The 23,690-nt window shown below is 40.8% G+C and overlaps 1 protein-coding gene across 4 annotated transcripts in view; it reads left to right on the top strand.

Annotated features, from left to right (window-relative positions):
• APAF1 (apoptotic peptidase activating factor 1) overlaps positions 1-23,690 on the top strand; it is a 91,655-nt gene that overhangs the window by 55,867 nt on the left and 12,098 nt on the right. For 3 of the 4 annotated variants that reach the window (XM_047788217.1, XM_047788216.1, XM_047788219.1), the window contains 7 exons: positions 3,425-3,553; positions 7,572-7,697; positions 9,255-9,374; positions 12,104-12,220; positions 14,924-15,049; positions 22,760-22,879; positions 23,190-23,315. In XM_047788217.1, the coding sequence (XP_047644173.1) occupies positions 3,425-3,553; positions 7,572-7,697; positions 9,255-9,374; positions 12,104-12,220; positions 14,924-15,049; positions 22,760-22,879; positions 23,190-23,315 (864 nt within the window). The remainder of the gene's footprint in view (positions 1-3,424; positions 3,554-7,571; positions 7,698-9,254; positions 9,375-12,103; positions 12,221-14,923; positions 15,050-22,759; positions 22,880-23,189; positions 23,316-23,690) is intronic. The other variant, XM_047788218.1, reaches the window with a different exon arrangement.

Raw genomic sequence — 23,690 nt, 5'->3', positions numbered from 1 at the left:
CAACATTGTAAAATACGTAGAGTGTATGATGTGATTTCATACACACATATATTGGGAATGGATTCCTCCCATTGAGCTAATTAACGTGTATCAGCTCACATATCTGCCTTTTTTTTCTTTTCCTTTGTTCTTTTATCTGGGGTGTATGTGAAAATGTTAAGTTCTGTCTCAGCAATTTCAATTACACAATGTAGTGTTTTCTTTCTTTGTTTTTTTTTTTTGTCTTTTTGCCATTTTCTTGGGCTGATCCCACAGCATATGGAGGTTCCTAGGCTAGGGGTCGAATCGGAGCTGTAGCCACCAGCCTACACCACAGCCACAGCAATGCAGGACCCGAGCTGCGTCTGCGACCTACACCACAGCTCATGGCAACGCCGGATCTTTAACCCACTGAGTAAGGCCAGGGATCGAACCCGCAACCTCATGGTTCCTAGTCGGATTCGTTAACCACTGTGCCACGACGGGAACTCCCACAATGTAGTGTTTTCAACTATAGCCACCATGTTATATATTAGATCCTCAGACCTTGTTTATCTTACAACTAAGTTTGTATCCTCTTACCAATCTCTCCCTGTTTCCCCCACCTAAGATATTACAGCTTTAAAAACAGTTGAAATATACATATAGTTGTATAAAAACTGAGGCCATTTATATTATTATTGGATCTTGGTTGCTTATAAGTTTTTAATCCCTTTAGCAGGATACTAAAGAAAAATAAGCGTCCAAGACTTTGGGGTTCTGTTGTGGCTCAGAGATAACGAACCCGACTAATATCCATGCGATCCGTGGGTTGGATCCCTGGCCTCACTCAGTGGGTTAAGGATCCAGTGTTGCCGCGAGCTGTGGTGTAGGTCGCAGATGTAACTTGGATCTGGTGTTGCTGTGGCTGTGGTGTAGGCTGGCATCTGCAGCTCTGATTCGATTTCTTGCCTGAGAATTTCCACATGTCGTGGGTGCAGGCCTAACACACAAAAAAAAAACAAAAGAAAAATATCTCCTTTTATCTTAAGTTTGTTAAAGTGTGTAAAAATAGAAAGCAACCACTGGAGTTCCCTAGTCACCTAGCAGTTAAGGATCTGGTGTTGTCACTGTTATGGCTCACGTCACTACTGTGGCTTGGGTTGGATCCCTGGCCTGGGAACTTTCACGTGCTGAGGGTGAGCTCCCCCGCCCCCCCCCCCAAGGAAAGCAACCACTGCATTTACAAGATTTGAAGATTTGTAAAATCTGCCATTTTAACCATTTTGAAATATGCAATTCAGTGGCCTTAATTACATTCACAATGTTGTGCAACTATCGCCAGTTTTCCAAAACTTTTTCATCATCCCAAATAGGAACACTGTAACCGGTAATTAGTAGTAAGTCCCTATTCCCCTCTGTCCTCAGTCCCTGGTAACCTCTAACCTAAACTATGAATTTGCCTTTTCTAGATATTTCATGGAAGTGGAATCATACAATATTGATCCTTCTGTGTCTGGCTCATTTCATATAGCATAATATTTTCAAGTTTCATCCTTGTCGTAGCATGTACCAGAACTTCATTTCTTTTTATGGCTGAATAATAATCTTACAGCCCATCTAGATTAATGGTATAGTAATACGATTAATAAAATCTGATGTATACCATATTTTGTTTATCCATTTATCTGTCGTTGGGTTTTCACCTTTTGGCAATTGTAAATAATGCCAAAGATCACTGGGGTACAAGTATCTGAGCCCCTGCTTTCACTTCTTTTGTGTATATACCTAGGAGTGGAATTTCTGAGTCATGTGGAAATTTTATATTGGACTTTTTGAGAAAGAACCACACTTTTCCATAGTGGCTGTAACATTTTCTATACCCGCTAACAGCTATACAAGGATTCCAATTTCTTTACATCCTTGCCAACACTTTTTTCCGTTTTAAAAAATTATAACTGTTGTATTAGGTGTGAAGTCACATCTCGTTGTGGTTTGGTTTGTATTCCTCTATTGACTAATGGTGTTAAGCAAGATTTGAACATTTAAAAATATCTGTTCTAGTGAGAGAGGAAAATGATTTAATATTGTGTGAAGTGCTTTCTGTTCAAAAAATCTGTAGGCCGGCTCTTTATGTTAGCATGCTAAAATAAAGCTCCCCTAAGAGCATCCTTAACCACTGCAGATTCCAGTTTCTTAACTCTTCGGTCTCTCTATTCTTTTCCTCCATTTCTCTCCAATTCTTGTGTGTTAGCCGCCCACTCGTGTTGTTAGGTCTTCTTTTGCTACCCAATAATTGGGACAGCTGCCTGTTCCATACTTGCCAAGTTTCCTACCATTCTCAGCTCTAATTTTTAAGAACGACTTGTCCTGGGAAGCATTTTAAGTATGATTTGCTGTCCTTTATTGTTGGCCCCTGATGCAGTGCTGCTTACCATCTGTGTGTGCTCTCAGGGCTCTGCATTTCCAAAACATTTTCTCGGTTCTCACTGGAAGCTCTTTTTTTTTTTTTTTTTTTTCCTTCCTGAACACTGTGCCTTAGTCTTAAATCTCTCTCCTGTATATTGATATGAACCTTTTTATCATTTGGCAAAAACTGTGGAGGAGTATGTTCAGTATTTAAAAATCTTTCAAAATGAAATGAAGTTTGAATTACTCAAAAATGGCTTTTTTTGGTTCAAAAAGGGGGAAATGGTTGATGATAATGAAGTAATTTGGTAGCTCTGAAGAAGAATAGAAGTGATTGAACTAATTTCATTTTAACAAGCCTCTGCTATATATTATTTTGATCATCTTTGCTTATGAGTATGCATTTTCTCTTTTGACTAAACAAGCATTAGGGAGAACTGTTCTGAATATAAATTTTTTTCATTTTTTCCATTATAGTTGGTTTATAGTGTTCTGTCAATTTTCTACTGTACAGCAAAGTGACCCAGTCACATGTATACACACACATTCTTTTTCTCACATTATCCTCCGTCATGTTCTGTCACAAGTGTGACTAGATATGGTTCCCTGTGCTATACAGCAGGATCTCATTGCTTATCCAATTCAGATGCAATAGTTTGTATCTATTAACCCCAAGCTCCCAGTCCATCCCACTCCCTCCCACTCGCCCTTGGCAACCACAAGTCTGTTCTCCAAGTCCATGATTGTATATAAATTTGTATGCACAAAGGTTTTTATTTCTCTCTAGGCCAGCTTGAGAGATCATCTGTGATAAGTTTTCCTTTATAGAAAACATGTTTCAAGATGAGCAGTGTTTAAAAAGTATATTAATTTATATCTTTTTGTAATTTTAATAATTATGCCAGTTATCAGTAATGGTAGTTTTTTTTTTCTTAAGACATACTTTATGTTTGAAATGGGAAGGTGTTCTTTTAGAAATCAATTTAGATTCGTTTGGATAGAGCTTATCTTTTAAAATATTGTACTTTTATAGCTATCTCTCTGTTTTATGTTTCAGCTTTTTAACATTCATACAGGTGGCCTGTTGGCAGAAATCCACACAGGCCATCACAGCACCATCCAGTACTGTGACTTCTCCCCCAGTAACCATTTGGCAGTGGTGGCTTTGTCCCAGTACTGTGTGGAGGTGAGTAGTTGAATTTGCTCTGTGAACTCTGGGTCTCCAGAGGGACAAAGATGACCAAGAATGGGTTGCTTAGACCACTGATTGCTGAAGCTGTTTGCATGAGAAATGATAGTGTTTTTTTCATAGCACAGTGACCTGTAGCTTTAAGACATTGAGCCACATTGACAGCTTTTTTGTTTGTTTGTTTGTTTGTTTGGCTGTGCCCATTTCACGTAGAAGTTCCCGGGCCAGGGATCGAACTGGCACTGCAGTTGCAACCTGCTCCATAGCTGGAGTTATGCTGGATTCTTAAACTGCTGTGCCGCAAAGGAACATCCAAAGCTGTTTTTTCGTTTTGACAGCTTTAATACTTTAGCAGTGATTGAAAACTTGGTTGGATGGTATGACAGAGAATGACAGTATCCTTCCCCAAGCATTTATTGAATAGTCATTATGTGCCAGGGTCTGGGGAAACAATAGAATGACTACTGGTTTCCTAGGCAGAAACATGGCATCTTTTAAATATTAGGCACAGACTCTTCTGTAAAAGAAATGATGAGAAATGAGTCCAGTACAGATTTCTTAGATCCCTGAGAAGAGTAAGTTGAATTTAGAATTGGTTAACCTAGGATTTTCATTGCTAAGCACTAACAAAGTGATTTCTTGTTTTTAATTCTGCCCTTAACCGGATAGATTTTATATTGTGTCTGTACCTAGAATTCTACCCAGTGAATTGCTGTGTTAATTTTTCCAAAGGCAGTGAATTCCCTGATATGTTCCCCAGAGGTGGATTAGTGTTTCCAGGCTTTGTTACTACTCACTCCTGAGTAGGGAGTCTTCCCACCAAGTAACTGAAGCCCCTTGTGATCACAGTCCAAGGAGATGGGGACGGGCCTTTATTTGGAAAAGAGGGAAATTATTTGGCTCCCAGGCTCCCTTGAAAGGAAGCTTGACTACAGCAAGCACTTCTTCAGTGTTCTGTGCTGCGTCTTCCATTTCCAGCCAGTTTGCCAACCTTGCCCTATGCGTGAAGGTGTGGTTGGAGGGTGGCTGAGCTGTAGCCCTTCAGTGTGGAGGTGCAGGTAAGACCAGGGTGAGTGGATGAGCTCTGTAAGCTCCTCCTAAATCTGAGTACAGAGGTGCGGCCAACACCGAAGAACTTCCCTGCTGAGAATATTCCCACTGGGACCAGGGGCAGTGGGTGTGAGCAAGCTCCAGTCCTGTTTGCAACCAGGGGAGGGAGTCTGTGCTCCGGGCAGTGTTCTCTTCAGCAGAGGCCTTGAATGGAAAGATTCAGAGCTACTAGGAGATCTTGCACTTTACCCATAGGTGGGGTTGGAAATTTCCCCTTCTTGGATCGTGCCTGGATTTTAGGAGAAGAGAAGGAGCAGTCCTTCTTTCGGCCTTTCCTGTCACTTCTAAAATCCTTGTCCTCTGCTATTCTTAAAAATATACTGGGAGTTCCCATTGTGGCTCGGTAGAAACGAATCCAACCAGTATCCATGAGGATGTGAGTTCGATCCCTGGCCATGCTCAGTGGGTCAGGGGTCCAGTGTTGCTGTGAGCTGCAGTGTAGATTGCAGATGCAGCTTGGATCCCACCTTGCTGTGGCTGTGGTGTAGGCTGGCAGCTGTAGCTCTGATTTGACCCCTAGCCTAGGAACTTCCATAGGCCTTAGGTGTGGCCCTAAAAAGCAAAAAAAAAAGTAAAGAAAAAAATATGGCAAACGTTGTCTCTCTTCTTGATATGTAGGGACTTGGTTTTGGAGATTCTGAGTGACAAGGAAATGATGGGAGAGAGCAAGGAGGGGAGGGAAGGAAGGACTTTCAAGGGAGATTTTTCACTTGTGGAACCACTTTCATTTCTGGCCTTAGCTCTGTATGTCCCAGCTTGGACTCTAGAGATAATGCAGAGAAAATTTTGCGTAGCTCATTTGTAACCATAGAACTCGCTGATTGAACCACTGGGCATGTGATGAAGTACTTGTTTTGTCCATGTTAGTTCTGAAATCATAAAGTAGGTCTGTAATTTAGAGTGTAATGAGAGGAACTCAGGCACATATGGTACTTCATTAGTCTGGAATATATTTGAGTGATTTGCAGCAGAGCTCAGGACAAAATACAGCCGGGCTGGTGACAGACATTGACACTTTGTAATAAGCATGAATAACAGGAGAAGCGTAGACATGTACAGTTAGCATATTCATTTATTTTGAAGTTTTATAATAATTTGAAATAAGGATTAGGTGACTGGAAAATAGTTGGAATATGAAAGCTACTTATGTTCATCTTTTTATTTTTTATATTTTTAAAAACAAGCATAAACAACGATGAAAAACTGACTTAGAAGGACACGAAAGCACAGAAGTGACTGCTTTTGACAGGAATCACTTCTCTAAAGTACATTATTCTCAATCCTTGCATGCTTTCTTAAGATGAAGGCCCCACAAATTCATTCCAGGGTCCCTGCCCCAGGGGTTGCATAGCTGCCTCAGCATGAAGGGGTACTGTGAAGGCTATGGAGCCTGGAAAGATTGTGGCTGCTACCAAAGGATTGCCCTGTAGGGAGCTGAAGGTAGCTACAGGAGAGGAGTTCTGCCTGCAAATAAATCGAGCTGCTTCCCCTCAAAAAAGAAAAAAAAAAAAACAACAAAAAAAAACAAGAACCCCCCCCCCCCCACCACACCTCATTAGATAGATAGGCATTCCTGCTGTGGTGCAGTAGGTTAATGACCTGGCTTGTCTCTGTGGAGGTGCTTGTTGATCCCCAGCTCGCACAGTGGGTAGGGATCGGCGTTGTTGGAGCTGTGGTGTAGGTTGCAGCTCTGGCTCAGATTTGCTTCCTGGCCTGGAAACTTCCATATGCTGAGGGGAGCAGCCAGAGAAACAAAAACAAAACATTTATATGATTCCAGATCAGAGCTTTATGGTAAGTTGTATTCAACGAAGTCTGACTTTTATCCTTATTCCTTTCCTTCCACTCTCCCTCCTCCCATCTCCTTTTAGGGCCATGCCTGTGACCTGGATGTTCCCAGGCTAGGTGTCAAGTCAGAGCTGCAACAACACTGGATCAGAGCCTGGTCTGTGACCTGACAGTTCACGTCAACACCGGATCCTTAACCCACTGAGCAAGGCCAGGAATTGAATCCACATCCTCATGGATACTAGTTGTGATTGTTACTGCTGAGCCATGACGGGAACTCCCCCCCCCTTCTGTTTTAACGCTCTGTCTCTTTTTGCATATATGAGCAGATGTCTACTCATGTAATATATATCCATACATATCCACCTATATATATCACATCTGTATCCATCTCTGTATTCACGTTTATTTTTCATCTCATTTAGTATAGTTTGCATATAATATATGTATATATTCTGCAGAAATGTATATACTCTTCTTTGCATTTTTGTGTACATACAACATATCCCAGAGACTTGTCATGATCAGGGTGTGTGTGGTGTGTTTTTCATTACTTTTTTTTTGGTCTTTTTTTGTTGTTGTTGCTATTTCTTGGGCCGCTCCCGCGGCATATGGAGGTTCCCAGGCTAGGGGTCAAATCGGAGCCGTAGCCACTGGCCTATGTATGCCAGAGCCACAGCAACGCGGGATCCGAGCCGCGTCTGCAACCTACACCACAGCTCACGGCAACGCCGGATCGTTAACCCACTGAGCAAGGGCAGGGACCGAACCTGCAACCTCACGGTTCCTAGTCGGATTCGTTAACCACTGCGCCACGACGGGAACTCCTTCATTACTTTTGATAGCTATATGTTATCCCATTCTGTGATGAATGCAGTTTTATTTGGTCAGTTCCCTATTGATGGTCTTTTGGGTTGTTTCTAGTTTTTAGGTGTTAAAAATAACGATGCAGTTAATGATCCACAGAAGTTATTTTGTGTTTTTGGTAGTGTTTTGTTTTGTTTTTTGGCTATACTCATAGAAGTGGAATTACTGTGTTATTTTGCTTTTTTGCTACTCTTGATGTATTCAAAATGCTTATGAATGTGACTTCCTCCTTGCTGTGTTTATTCTGTAGTTGTGGAATATGGATTCATGTTTAAAAGTAGCTGATTGCAGAGGACATTTAAGTTGGGTTCATTGTGCAATGTTTTCTCCTGATGGATCATCGTTTTTGACATCTTCTGATGACGAGACAATCAGGGTGAGAAATACTGAGATTTTCGTTTTACTGGTTAATGATAGTAATCTAAATCCCCTACAAATGAAGAAATTGATGGGCAGCACTGGGGGAAGTAAATCAGGAAACTGTTGGATTCACATTCGTCCTTGAAAAGTGCCGGTATGTGGACTGTAGAGATCTCATTCATTCAGTACCTGTTCAGTGAGTGTTACTGTGGGGGACGTGCTGGAGAAATCCAATGATCAGTGTCTTTTGGTTAATTTAAATAGATTGCGTTTGATTCCTCAGAGTAACTTCTGACTCTTTCCTTTACCTTGAATTCTCACACCCAATTACTTGCCAGCTCTAATGGATTCTTCCTTTCCATTCTCTATCATTTATTTCTACTTTTCCATTTCAAGTTGAGGTGCTCATTACCTGTTGCCCTTCTTGTATTAGTCTCTGCTGCAAGTCTTTTCTTTCTCGATTTTCTGCCTGCTGCTTCCAAGATACTTTCCTCATGTCCAATACAGTCCTGTCATTTTTGTTCGAAAACAAATAGTGGCTTCCTTATCTACCGAAGTAAATGAGTACTGCACAGTCTACCATTGAACTTCTCCACGGTGTGGCCTGTTTCCTTCCAGTCTTTCTTGTGTGTGATGTGTACAGATAAGCTGCACTGGACGGCTCACATTTCCCCAAACACGCTATAGTTCCCTGCTCCTGTAATTTTGCTTGTGGGTTATGTTTGGAATACCCTGCCTCTCGGTAGCTCTCCTTGTTGAGATCCTAAGGATCCTACAGGTCCCCCTCAAGCTTTGGGAGAAGCCTTTCCTAGTGTCCCACTTGGGGAAACGTCTGTCTCCTTTAGTGCGTATATCCCCGTGTCGTTTTCTCACGGTACTTGTCATGTTTTCACTCCTCGCCTCTAATGCTTTATGGCCCCTCCTACTTGTTCAGACATCTTAAATTATAAGCTCTTTGAGGCTGGAGACCCTGGTTTGTCCCTGTAGCATCTAATACAGTGTTTTGTACGAATTAAAGCTAAAATTCGTTCAGTATTTACTGTATGCCAGACCTTGGACAAAGTACTGTATTTGTGTTAATTTGCTAATTCTCACAACAGTTCCTTTTGCAGCTGAGGAAACAGGCACAGAAAGGGTGAGTCAGTGCTATTTAAAGTGCCAGTCTCCATAGGCCAGAATAAACCAGTGCACTGCGTCCTTCATCAAGAAAGTCTTGTTTAAAAAAAATCAGCTGTATCATAAGCAATCTGTTAATAGTGTGTTTAGTGAGTTTAGTGATACAGTTGAGTAGCACTGGGTTAAGTAACCTGCCCAAAGTCACAACTTTCAGTAGAGCTAGAATTCATACTAAGGCATTTTGGTTTTAGCAGTCAGTCATTACTCTTAATAAGTATTCTTCTTACTATATGGCATGTAATATATATTTATTGCTGGATTATCTAATTGAAATTTTCTAGCAGTATAGGCATTGGCGTGTAAAGAATGGCTGTGTCTTGTTCTAAGACTAAGACATGTCTGCATTATTTTAGATGATACAGTTATCTTACTTTAGTTTTTGTATTCTCTTAATCAGCTCTGGGAGACAAAGAAAGTATGTAAGAACTCTGCCATAGTGTTAAAACAAGAAATAGATGTTGTGTTTCAAGAGAATGAAGTGATGGTTCTTGCAGTTGACAACATAAGACGTCTGCAAGTGAGTATTCTTTCTTTCTTTCTTTCTTTAGGGCCGCACCCGTGGCATATGGAGGTTCCCAGGCTAGGGGTTGAATTGGAGCTGTAGCTGCTGGTCTACACCACAGCTCATGGCAATGCTGGATCCTTAATCTGCTGAGCAGGGCCAAGGATCAAACCTGCATCCTCATGGATGTTAGATTTGTTTCCACTGAGCCACGATGGAAACTCCAAGTATTTTTTTAGAAAACAGTTGGAAAAATTGTTTTGATCTCTCAATTCGCAATTTTTCTTGTTTGTTTTTGGACTTGATCAGGCATAATTGTCTAATATCTAGCAGATGCCCAGTGGGTATCAGTTGAATAAATACGTGGGTCTTACGCTGAGGCTCAGATATGCTCAGTATTTGGAATTCAGTAAGTTGATGCCTTGCTTCACCTCCTTCCTTTCCTGTTGATAATTGAAAGACAGGGAGCGAGAATGTGTGAGAGAATGAGATGAGATAGTGAAGTGCAGCTGGAGTGGAGAGAGAAACAGAAAAGAGAGGAGGAGAAATAGAGGACGCATGCAGGTGGAAGGTATGAGGGGTAGCAAGAGCTTGAGACGGACTGACAAGGAAGGACAGCTTAACAAGTTCTAAGGCTGCAGAGCTCAGCTTGATGTCTTAGAGGAAACAGTGACTGTTCACTCAGGAGACCCAGGTACAAGTTCATGCTTTATCGTAGCTCGTTCTGTGATGTTGAGTAAATGGCATCACATCTCTGAGCCTCACTTTCTTCACCTTTAAGGTCCTTTTCATCTTCAAAAATCTCTAAGCTGGTTTATAAGGTCAAAGTGGAGTCCAGGTTCAGGAGAGAGAGAGCTGAGAGTAAACTGTCTCTGGTGTGTGGTAATTTCTCCTTTGCTGTAGGGGTCAGAGTCAAGGTGTGAGACACCTCTAAATATGGCTTGGTCTGTATTTTGCAAGTTTTACTATTGTCCTTAATGTGTTGATAAGGAGCTTCTAAAGCCCTGTAGTTCTGGGACAAATGAGGATGTGGAATGAAATGTGGTTTTTCTCGTTATTGATCTTCAGGAGACTGAGTCTTTCACTTAGGATATTTTCTTTCTTTCTTTTTTTTTTTTTTCCTTCAGTCTTTTTGCCTTTTCTAGGGCCGCACCCATGGCATATGGAGGTTCTCAGGCTAGGGGTCGAATTGGAGCTGTAGCCGCCAGCTTATGCCAGAGCCACAGCAATGCGGGATCTGAGCCTCGTCTGCAACCTACACCACAGCTCACGGCAATGCAGGATCCTTAACCCTCTGACCACGGCCAGGGATCGAACCCGCAACTTCATGGTTCCTAATCAGATTCGTTAACCACTGAGCCACTACGGGAACTCCCCACTTAGGATATTTTCCACTGTGGTTTTCTTATATTACTTTTATTAAATTTGTGTAGTCTTTCTTTAACAATTGTCATAGCTCTGAGACTTAAAGTAGTCTGACTATAAAAGTATCATTTTATTCTTTGTCATTGATTGTGGGAGAGTTTAGACTTTTAGTCACTATAAAGATTTAAAAATAGAGTTTTGAGAGAAAGAAGATATTTTACCTTTTAGTAGTTCAGTCTTCATTTTGAATGTCTAAAAGATCAGAAAATGCTGGGTAAAATATTGTAAATAAAAAGCCACCTTGATTGTTTGACCCTGTAATCTTTGTACTTGAAGTGAAGATGACTGCTTATTTCATAATGAAAAATAATTCAGGGCTTTTAGGTGGTGAGGCTTAGAGTTATCTGATAGTTGATTTAAGTTTGAGAAATATGTCACATGTTTTAGTTGAGTGATCAGGCTTTTTTTTTTTTTTTTGGTCTTTTTAGGGCCAAACCCGTGGCACATGAAAGTTCCCAGGTTAGGGGGGTTGAATCGGAGTTGTAGCTGCCAGCCTACACCACAGCCACAGCCACACAGGATCCGAGCTGCATCTGCAACCTGCACCACAGCTTGTGGCAACGCTGTATCCTTAATCCACCGAGCGAGGCCAGGGATCGAACCTGAGTCCTCATGGATACTAGTTGGGCTTGTTAAGCACTGAGCCTCGATGGGAACTCCCTCAGGCATTTTTATTAGTGGGATTTTGAAAAAAAAAAAATCATTAGCTTCGGTAAAGATGATGAAACTCGGTACTCTTAGATTACATGTCACAAGGCCAGCCACCCAAATTGAGCTAATGAGTTCTTCTCTAGTGCCGCCTTTCCCAAAAGAAAAAGAGGGGGAAAAAAATCTTAACTTACACTGTTTTGTGAGTGATTTGGAGGATGTAGAACCTGTTTTAATTTGAATTTGTCTTTTTATGTAATGTCTGTCTGGGTCCTGTTTCACCAACCCCTTGACAACTATCAGAGAAGTGTATTTTAACAAACGATAGATCTGCTAAAAAGAGCTTTGTGAAGAAATAGGAAGCAGGGTGTGGAACTGGCTGTGGGATTACAAATCAGACAGATGTGTCTCAGGCGGTAGGCACAGCAGCTGCTTTTTAAACCTTTTAAAGCTCATTTTATTTTACGAAAATGTGTACGAACCACAAAAGTGAAAGGAAATAAAAGTATGATTTGCTAAATGCAGCTGCTGAGGACAGAATAGGGCTTTTTTGTTCCCCTGGGAGCTCTTGTTGGTTATTTTCTGTTTTAGTTTTTAGTCAAAGTCTCTGTTCTACAGAGGAAAAACTGCTCTTACAGTCAAATACCTGATTGTGCCTTATTTTTCATTAGGTCATTAATGGAAAAACAGGTCAGATTGATTATCTGACGGAAGCCCAAGTGAGTTGCTGTTGCTTAAGTCCACATCTTCAGTACCTTGCGTTTGGAAGCGATGATGGAGCCATTCAGGTATTCACGTCTCATCTGCAGTGGCCTTCTGTGCAGTTTAGTTTTTTTTTTTTTGTCTTTTTGCCATTTCTTGGGCCGCTCCTGCGGCAGGCATATGGAGGTTCCCAGGCTAGGGGTCGAATCGGAGCTGTAGCCACCGGCCTATGCCAGAGCCACAGCAACGCGGGATCCGAGCCGCGTCTGCAACCTACACCACAGCTCACAGCAACGCCGGATCGTTAACCCACTGAGCAAGGGCAGGGACCGAACCCGCAACCTCATGGTTCCTAGTCGCATTCGTTAACCACTGCGCCACGACGGGAACTCTTGCAGTTTAGTTTTTATTTAAAATGAATTATAGGAGCTCCTGTTGTGGCTCAGCAGGTTAAGGACTTGACTAGTATCCATGAGGATGTGCGTTCGATCTTTGGCCTTGCTTAGTGGGTTAAGGATCCAGCATTGGCACAAGGTCGCAGATGTGGCTTGAATCTGGTGTTGCTATGGCTGTGGTGTAGACCAGCGGCTGCAGCTCTGATTTGACCTCTAGCCTGGGAACTTGCATATGCCACAGGTGCGGCTGTAAAAAAAAAAAAAAAAAAAAAAGGAATTATACACCTGGTGTTGTAGACTTATGTACTAAATAAGGCTTTCTAGGATATACTAGTCATTCCTCTGTTAGATTAAAAATAATCTCACAGTTCTGTTGGTTGTATATTTCTCAGATTGCCTTTATTACTCTTAAACTTATTCTCTTCCCATTTGTCTTGCTGTTCTCTGAGTATATCAAACAGTCTCAGATACTTAGCTACCTATGCAAAGAGCATTTTTTTCCTATTAGAAAGTCAGCTGTTGAGGGGTCTAAGTTGCTTCCCTGTTGGTTCTGGCCAGTTTGATCAGTAATGTCAGTGTGGGTACCCTCTGTTCACCTTTTTCACCGGTCTTTGATGTCCGACTCCCGGTATGGAGAACAGACTTGTTGCCAAGTGGGAAGGGGAGGGGTTTGGGGTTAGCAGATGCAAACTATAGCATTTGGAGTGGATAAGCAATGAGATTGTGCTATATAGCACAGAGAATGATATCTAGTCACTTGTGATGGAATAATGTGAAAAAAAGAATGTATATAAATGCATAACTGGGTCACTTTGCTGTACAGCAGAAGTTGATAGGCCATTGTAAATCAACTATAATGAAGAAAAAATGAACTGATGAAAAAACTCCCCAAAACACCTGTTTACCATCTGAAAATCTTAATTTACCAAACAAGACCAAATAAAATAAAATCAGGTTGTAAGGAGAAAAAGTATAATAAGAATCATTTTGTAAAAAAATGATTTCATCACAAGTGAAATTCATCATAAACGCACATTTTCTACAGCTACATAGTACTTTTTCAAAGGACATTGGCTCCTTTTTTCACTTTTTATCACCTGGGCTTTTTGGAATTACTTCTTAAAATTTGTTAGTTATGGCACCAGCCACATTTATTTTACTTTGGATTCATTGTCATAAGGAGTTCCACAAATATTCTCTAGCCCATGTTGCCCCGTAGAGAGGAGGCTCTCTTTTTCTCTCTATATATATATTTGGAGTTTTTATTTCTTCCAGTTTTATTGAGATGTAATTGACACACAGCACTGTGTAAGGTCAAGGTGTACAGCCTAATTTTTGACTTAAATCATGAAATGGTTATCACAAGTTTAGTGAACATCCTTCATCTCATATAGCTAAAGAATCAAAGAGTAAAATAATGTTTTTCCTTTTGATGAGAACTCTTCTGATTTACCCTCTTAACAACTTTCTTGTATAACCTAAGCACTCTTAATTATATTTATTGTGTTGTATATTACATCCCTAGCATTTATTTAGTACACATTTACTATTTTGGTGTGACTTTTTGACGTAGTCATTGAGTTCTGTTCTACTTTCTCCGTCTCTGAATTTGGCATATTAATCTTTAGCCCTTTAAGTCTCCTCAGTGCACTGCCTCCCGGCTGCTCCTATCTCCTTTTCCTTCACCTGTCTCCCTCCACATCCTTTATCTTTCCTTGTCTCTGTGGTGTTTTATAAAAAGCTTGACTTCTCTCTTATCCAGAATTTTTTTCTTTCTTCCTTCTCATCCGTCTTAAATGTCATTTTTTTTGAGGCTGAACTCACATTGACACTTGCTTGATGAATGCTGTAGTGTTTTTTTGTTTGTTTATTTTTGGCTTTCTAGGACTGCACCTGAGGCACATGGAGGTTCCCAGGCTAGGGGTCGAATTGGAGCTGTAGCCGCTGGCCTACACTACAGCCCCAGAAATGCCAGAACCAAGCTGCACCTGCCACTTACACCACAGCTCATGGCAATGCCGGATTCTTCACCCACTGAGCGAGGCCAGGGATTGAACCTACGTCCTCATGGATGCTAATCAGATTGGTTTCTGCTGAGCCACGACGGGAACCCCTGAATTCTGTAGTAGAGAGAGTATTCAGAGGGATCACTGGTTGCTACTGCCATCTGGTCATTCCAGTGAGTGTTTTGTTTTAGGGGGTGTATATGGGCACAGATGTGCATGTCTGTTTTTGTACCATTTATTTGTGTGTCTTTAGTTAAACCGAAAGCACTAAGAGATATAAATTCTGTACCCTTCTGTGGTCTAGTTTTGATTTAATATTTTTGGAGTGTGATGCCTGGATGTTGCTGAATTTCTTTTCATTAATTTTCTGTGGTTTTCTACTTTGAAGGTTTTAGAACTCCTAAACAACAGACTCTTCCAGTCCGGGACTAGGCACAAGAACACTGTACGGCATATCCAGTTCACTACTGATGGAAAGAATGTTATCTCAAGCTCTGATGATTCTGCAATTCAGGTGAGAGGGAGGTTAGTCTCTTAGCAAGTGGAATGCTGACTCTAGTGAAGGAACACTTTGGTAAGTACTGAGACCTTTCTTTAAGATCACATTACTCTGGACTTCTGTATATATTATGTACATGGGCTTAAATGAAACCCATTCGTGTTTCATAGTTTTTTTTGAGGGCAAGGTCAGCAATTTGACTTAGACCCCTCTACTGGGAGGTTGTTTATTTGGATCAAGATTTCATTTGGATTCTCCCACCTGAATTGAAATACAATTCATTTAAATTTGTATCAATAAATATACTTTTTGCCATATTTATGTAATTTTATTTTCCTTTACAGTAGTAAAATCTGATTGAAATAATTTTATTCTTTCCTTTAAGAATAAGATGTTGATTATAAAATCTTGTGAAAAAAGAATAGTTTACTCTAATGAAGGGTTGTGGATATAGAGGCCTTAAAGCCTACTATGCTCATTGGAAAGAACTTAAAGTACTTTATTTATTTATTTACATTTATTTTTATCAAAGTTCTAGGGCACTTTTTTTTTTTCCCCTTTTCAATTTTGGCTGCCCCTTGGCATATGGAATTCCTGGGTCAGGGATCAGATCTGAGCCTCAGTCCTAACCTAAGCTGCAGCTGTGGCAGTGCTGGATCCTTAACCCACTGTGCCAGGCTGGGGATTGAACCTGCAACCCAGTGCTTCGTAGACTCTGCTGATCCTGCTGTGCCACAGTGGGAACTCCACTTTTCTTTCTTTCTTTCTTTCTTTTTTTTTTTTAATGGCTGCACCCTCAGCATATGGAAGTTCCCAGGCTAGGGGTCGAATTAGAGCTGAAGCTACAGGCCTGTGCCACAGCCACAGCTGCACTGAATCTGAGCTGCATCTGTGACCTACCTCCCAGCTTGTGGCAATGTCTGATCCTTAACCCACTGAGTGAGACCATAGATCAAACCTGCATCCTCATGGCGATATTGGGTCCTTAACCTGCTGAGCCACAATGGGAACTCCTAGTGCACATACTTTTAAAACTCAAATAGTATTGCAAGGCTCATTATAAAAAATAGACTTCCTCATTTCTCTTTCTGCTAAAGCACCACTTTATTTAATTTGATTTAATTAATTTTATTTATTTATTTTAATAAACCCAATTAGTGCTAGCAAATGACTTTAAACAATATGGTTAATCATATATTAATAAACTTTCTAGGATTTCTTTTTTTTTTTTTGTCTTTTGTCGTTTTTGTTGTTGCTCTTTCTTGGGCATATGGAGGTTCCCAGGCTAGGGGTTGAATCGGAGCTGTAGCCACCGGCCTACGCCAGAGCCACAGCAACGCGGGATCTGAGCCGCGGCCTACACCACAGCTCACGGCAACGCTGGATCGTTAACCCACTGAGCAAGGGCAGGGACCGAACCCGCAACCTCATGGTTCCTAGTCGGATTCATTAACCACTGCGCCACGACGGGAACTCCTAATTTAATTTTATTTTATTTTATGGCTACACCTGTGGCATAGGAAAGTTTCCTGGGCCAGGAATTGAATATAAGCCACAGCTGCAGCAATGCCAGATCCTTTAACTGACTGCATTGGGCTGGAGTCAGATTCTTAACCTGCTATACCATGGCAGGACCTCCTAAAGCATTACTTTTAGCTTTTAGATATTTCTTTTGATATTTACCTTCATGCTTCCTTATTGCACCCTTGTTATGCTAATTCCTGAGTTTTAGGTTTGAGGATTTATCTACTGACTTCTTGCATTAAGATGAAAATTTAGCCCCCCGCCCCCGCCCTGCCCCGTCCTACAGGCACACACACCCTTTTGTTAATCCCCATCACCCCAACACAGTCACAACAAAATTGTGTTTAGGTCATTAATGCCAGCGTTGGGACCAAATAGACTAAGTGTACTATGCATGCCTTTTCTCTTTAGTGCAGTTGAGGAAAATCCAGCCTCTGACTGGATATAGTTGGAAATTATTTTACCCTAAAACCTTGAGGACGTTCTATTTTTTCCAAGTTTCAAAGCTCATGTTGAGGAGTCTGAAGCCATTCTGATTCCTAATCTTCCTCTCTAGAAGCTTCTGGGATCTTCTCAGTGTCCCCAGAATTTTGACATTTTATGATGATGCGCCTTGGTGTGTTTGTTTTGTGCATTGTTTTGGACTTTCACTATCCCTTCTCAGTTTGGAAACTTAGTGTTTTTCAGTTTATAGAAGTTTTCTTGAATTATTTCTTTGATTTCCCCTCCCTCCCACATATGCTTCCTTTTTCTAACATCCGTTGTTCAGATAGATATTGGATTTCCTAGACTGATCATCTAGTTTTCTTTTTCCACATTTCATCTTTTTTTTTTTTTTTTTTTGGCTACACCTGTGACATGTGGAAGTTTCCAGTCCAGGAAACAAGCTCGAGCCACAGCAGTGACCTGAGCGCCAGCATGACAGCGCTGGATCCTTAACCTGCAAGGCTACCAGGGAACTCCCGCATTTTCTGGGAATTTTCCTCAGCTTTATCTTCCAACCCTTTCAATGAGTTTTTCAATTTACCATTTTATTTTTAATGCTGGAGAGTCCTTTCTATTTATTTATTTATTTATTTATTTATTTATTTATTTTGAGAGTGTGTGTTCTTGTTTTATAGATGAAATACCTTCTTTTACGTCTCTGAGGATGGGTGGATATATAAATGTATAAATTATACATATAAAATATGCATTATACATACTTTTTCCCTCAAAATTTAATTTCCCTGCATTGTGCTATTCCCTCCAAGTTTTCTGTTTGTTTTTGTTTTGGCTTCTCATTTTAAAGACCTTCCTCCGTGCTATGGTGACCATTCACTACCCAGAGAGGGACACCAGCAGGCTGATGGGGAGCTCTGTGTGTTGACCGAGACCTTCCCTGAAAGGGGATCAGGACGGGGAAACTTGGTTGTTAGTGTATTTAGGTCTTTTGCTTGGTCTTGTCAGACTCCTAGGTCTTCTGCCTGGAAGTTATAAACCTGGCAGGTAGGTTATTAGAGCTAAGCGGGGGGAAGAGAATGGGGGTGGGGGTGGGTATGGTAGGGTCTCAGTGTTTAGTATGGAAACCTTCACTGACCCCCTCTTCTCAAATTTGCACTATTACCCTCAGTTGTGCTGGTGCCCTTTAATCCAGAGATTCCTCTTTCTGGTGTGTTTTAGGAGCATTATTCTGCACTTTATTTTCTTTTTTCTCATAATAACTTTGGGATTTGGTAGGCTTCTTTTCTTTTTACACAAAGTTAGTTTTCCTGAACTCTTTTTTTTTTAAATTAATTAATTAATTTAATTTTTTTTTAGTCTTTTTGCCATTTCTTGGGCTGCTCCTGTGGCACATGGAGGTTCCCAGGCTAGGGGTCGAATTGGAGCTGTAGCTGCCGGCCTACACCAGAGCCACAGCAACTCAGGATCCGAGCTGGGTCTGCAACCTACACCACAGCTCATGGCAACGCTGGATCCTTAACCCACTGAGCCAGGCCAGGGACCGAACCCGCAACCTCATGGTTCCTAGTCAGATTCATTAACCACTGAGCCACAACGGGAACTCCTAGTTTTCCTGAACTCTTTAGAGGGGTAGGGAAGGACAGCATTTCTAGCTTCATAGTCCTGCAGTTCTTCCTTCTGTTGTTTTCATGAAGCGTTAAAAATCCGGCATTGTTCTGATGAGATGCCTGTGTTCTCTCCCCTTCCCTCATTTTTGTTTAGATCTGCCCTTCCCTTCCCTTCGCTGCCATCATCCTTGTTCTGCTCACTGTGGATTCTGTTCTGCTTAGTTTCTGCTCCTTATAGGATTGTCCAGGGTATTTTTGAGTGTTCATAGGGCACAGATGGCTTTAGTCCATCCAGGCTGTACCACAGTCATCTTGCACTCAGTTTCTTCTGCTATTCCCCGTTGGTCCCCTGCACTTCTCAGTGAATGTCACTTGACTTTTGTGTGATTCTCTTGTTTTTAGGTTGGTCAGACCCCTCATTCTTCCTTCTGCTCTTTCCCATAAGATGCTATTAGCATGCAGGACTTGAAGCTCTCAGTTTGTCCCCACTTACTTGTATCTTGTGGTTTGTGGGGATGCTTTGTCACTTTACATGATCTGGTCCGTGCACTTTTGGATTTGCTATTTTAGTTGCTTTGTCTGTGCTTAGTAGAGGCTTCAGGAAGATGCCACAGCACTGCCATCTTCCCAGAACTCCTAACACTTCTCTCTTTAGCCCCACCCTTATTGCCACTTCTGGATGTACTTAGTGACCTCAACTTCTGAGCATTTTGGGAGTTCTGTAGTGTCTAATGCTTTTAAGGTTTTCTTGGTTCTGTAAAGTCCGTCACCATTCTCCAGCTTTATAGCTTCCAGTGTTCTGTGGACTACTTCTTTCCCATTCTCTTGACTAGTGAAGGAAGAGGCGATAAATGCATATGTTCAACAGAAATTAGTATGTATTCTTTTATTTTATACGTGTGTGTATATACATATATTTTTTTTTCTTACAGTGGCCATATTTAACTACACTATTAAAAACTGTTTTGGAAAAATATGTTTTTGTGAGTCCCATATGATTGGAATGAAATTTGGCTTCAGTGCAGAAACTTATTTATTACAGACTCCCATGATACTGATGTGTTAGCTATGAAACTCAGTGTAATAGTCATCTTTCTTCTCCAGATGGCTTTGAAATGGATAGAAATAAGCTACGTCTGACGAAATTCTGCTGAGACATTGTATATTGTATAGCCTTTTCTATCAAAAGCTAAATTCATAGGTTTTATGACCTGCTTGAAGATCAGCTATTCTCAGCCAGGGGGAGAAATAATTTCCAGGAATATTTTTAGAATCTGAGTTAGATTATTTTTAGAAATGTTTCCTCTGCTTTTTCTGCTTTGCTCAGAATACTTTATACATTTAAAATGTTTTAATGAGTATACATTTGCATAAAAAAAGAATTCTTGGTAGGTGTTTCCAAGAATCGACTGGTTGGGTTTTTGTTTTAGTTTTTTAATGTTTTAGTTAATAAATAATTGGAGATTTGGTCTTCTCCCCCCAGCTTTATTGAAGTAAAATTGAGAAAATTGTATTATGTTTAAGGTGTATAATAATGATTGGGTATATGTACACTTTGTGAACTAATCACCACAATCAAGTTAATTAACAAGTCTGCGCATGTTGGGCAATTATTTTAATCATCTTTGTATCCCCATACCTAAAATGTAGTAGGGGTTCAGTAAATCGTTATCAGGTTGAACTAAAACTATTTCCAAAATTTGAAAAATCAGCTCTCTTGATTATAGCACCTAGAGTTGTGAAAATTGAGATCTGTTTTGGTAGTTTTTGATCTTTTACCTTGATATAAATAAAGCCCAAGGTTCCCGTCGTGGCGCAGTGGTTAACGAATCCGACTCGGAACTATGAGGTTTCGGGTTCAATCCCTGGCCTCGCTCAGTGGGTTAAGGACCTGGCATTGCTGTGAGCTGTGGTGTAGGCTGCAGACGTGGCTCAGATCCCTCATTGCTGTGGCTCTGTCGTAGGCCGGTGGCTACCGCTCCGATTAGACCCCTAGCCTGGGAACCTCCATATGCCGCAGGAGTAGCCCTAGAAAAGGCAAAAAAAAAAAAAGATGAAAATAAATAAATAAAGCCCAAGTAGTAGTAGCTGTGTTCACCTGAGCCAGGGTATGAGAAATATATTGATTCTTATGGGCATAAGAAGATTCTTCAGCATTTAAAAGATTTAAATTTACATGGCTGAAAAGAATCTAGTGCGTATGTATACATTGCAAAATTATAGCTCATGGTGGAGACATATCTAAACTCAGTCTTTATGCATTTGACTAATGCTGGTGGAAGTGTAGCTGTTATATAAGGAGATTCAATTAGCACAGTACCTTTAAGTCCAACAAAAAGTATCCTTGTCATATCTCCTTATCAGAAAGCATCTGCAACACAACTGCTAAGGCTAGTTTTCATTTCCCCTCAGTGATCGTCAAATTCTTTGTAATAATCTGCTCAGGAAGGCTCTCTGACTTCTTGATGTAGGGGCAGCATGAAGAACCTCAGGAATGAACGTTCAGTCAGACTCCGCTGGGAATGGCAGTGCCAGTCAACCAGGAAGAGCTGTTAATAGTAGCCACTGATCCTCTAGTCCAGCAAAGTCCAGAAAGTAGGAAGGAGCTAGAAAACTCCTAGTGGTAATGGTCCAGAGTGTTTAATGTTTAGTCACACTGCATGCCTTTTTTTCTGAGATGATTTGGGGAGCCAGTAAGTTTGTTTCTTTACCCTACCTCAGCATTTCTTATTTGGCTCTTAAAATACTGACATTCCTAACTCATTCTCTTTAGAATTACTCTCAAGTCTTTTTTTCTTTTTTTTGGCCGTGCCCACAGCATGTGGACGTTCTGGGGCTAGGAATTGAACCCGGACCATAGCAGCGACCTGAGCCACATCAATGACAATGCCAGATCCTTAACTCACTATGCCACCGGGGAACGCCTTAGAATTACTCTCACTTCCAGTTCCTCTTCCGAGGTCCCTTGCTCTGATACACATTGTTTTTGTGTACGAGCACTCAGAGCCAGAAAAGCTGGAGATTTCCCAACCCTCAGTGGGAGGGCGAATGCTAGATGTGGAGGATAGAGGGGTAAAGAAAGGGGTGAGAGAGAGATGCAATTTCTTTTATGCTTTTGTCTAAGCCCAATAGGAAAAGCTTTGAAAACATTTCTGCTGTTTAACCTTCACTAGTCAAAAACTAGACCCAGGGTATTACTCACGTGCATACCCGAGATGGTGGTTGCTCTTCCTTTACTTTTTGGTTCCTAATGTTAAGAAATAGAACATTTTGTGGAAGACTGCCTCCGAAGTGTAGCTTCAGGCCCTCTGGGCTGTTTCTTCGAATGTCTTCCCAACCTCTTCCCTGTTACTGTTCCTTCTGCATATCCTATCTCCAGCCAGGTCAAACTAGGAACAGGTCCCTATTATTTTTCTGTTTTCCTGCTCCTCTGCTTTAACTCAAGCATTGATTCCTTTTGTTTGAAATGCCCTTCTAGTTTGTGAATCATAGTTCCAGCTCATTTCTCAAGCCTACTTTGAATACACAGTCTCCAAAAACTGCATTTTCTTCTCTTTTCTCTTGTATCTGAGGAGTTCTTCCTGCAGCTCCATGTGAAAAATGATATACTCTATCACTTTTGTCATTTTGAGGATTGCATTATGGGTTAGGTAAGATCTCTGTAGTTCTGAAACTCCATGACCTGGTTTGAAGCTGCCCTGGCCAGCTGACCTTGCCAGGCAATAAGGCCAGTAGGATTCAGTAGCTTCAGTGGAGCTAGAATCTGCACACTTGGCCTAGCTTGTTAGGTTTAGAAATCAGTGGATATGGAATTGGGATGATTTTCTTTGAAAAATTTAATCAGATGATGATCTCACTAGCATACTGTGGCTTTTTTCTATCTTCTGGTGTAATTATCTTCCAAGCAACTGAAGAAAGCAGATTTTATTTAGGAGGAAAAATATTTTGCCCCTAGTTAATTAACCCCAGCTTTTCTCTTCTCTGTCTGTAAAATGGGGTACCGTATTCTAATTTGGTTCTCTTCTTTGTTTTACTGAAATGCCATGAGGTTAAAAGTCTTTAAACAAGTGAGTGATACTCCCTCACCCCTCTAATGGGATATTATAATAAGGGGAAAGGGTTATAACAGACTTATTTCTTTGATATTCAGGTGTGGAATTGGCAGTCAGAGGAGACTGTCTCTCTGCAAGCCCATCGGGAAACAGTGAAAGACTTTAGACTCTTGAAAAATTCGAGACTGCTTTCCTGGTCATTTGATGGAACAGTAAAGGTAACTCGAAGCCTAAGTTTGTTTTTTACAAGTATTCTAATATTGCATTGATTGTATTGTGACAGCCGAAAGCAGATGGCTGACTAGTAACTACGTACATTTTAAAATTTCTATTTTCCCTGCCTGTTTTCTGTTTATTGCCGTCACCTACATCTGCTGTGTGTTTATGAACATTTGCGCTAAAAGGCACTTAAAGAGGTCAGAACAACCAGTGTGCTAAAGTTTTTGTTTTAGAGATGTCTTCTAGCTGATGATGCTCAGCAATAAAAATTGTTCTTAACAGTGTCAACTTCTGAGTTTTTCTTTGAAGGTATGGAATATTATAACTGGAAGAATAGAAAAGGACTTTGTCTGTCACCAGGATACAGTACTTTCTTGTGCTATTTCTCCTGACGCTACCAAATTTTCTTCTACCTCTGCTGACAAAACTGCAAAGGTGGGTCAGTGGACCGAAAAGTGCATGCATAAAACTTTGGTATTTGTTGTGTACTGTGTGTCCAAATAATGTGTAAAACCGAGTAAGTTTCTGTCCACATGTCTGTCTTATATCTTGTGTGTTTTTGAAGGATGCCCATTGGCATTTAGTTTGTGTCAAGTAGATTAAGTGAATGACATTGAGGATTTTTGATTTTCTCCCTTACTGATGACTTTTTGTCTGTTAGTAATCAGAGGCAGTCTCTACTGCATATTACAGGCAATAAAAAGCATTGAAAGAGATTTGCATTTAATTGTACACCCGTAACACATTTTTATGTAGTTGATGTAAATTGATGCTTCTGAAAATCGCATTCCAGAGAAATGATGCTGCCTA

Source organism: Phacochoerus africanus, chromosome 7, assembly GCF_016906955.1.
Source record: "Phacochoerus africanus isolate WHEZ1 chromosome 7, ROS_Pafr_v1, whole genome shotgun sequence".
Classification (NCBI taxonomy): Eukaryota; Metazoa; Chordata; class Mammalia; order Artiodactyla; family Suidae; genus Phacochoerus; species Phacochoerus africanus.
This window is presented reverse-complemented; position numbering and strand designations above follow the sequence as displayed.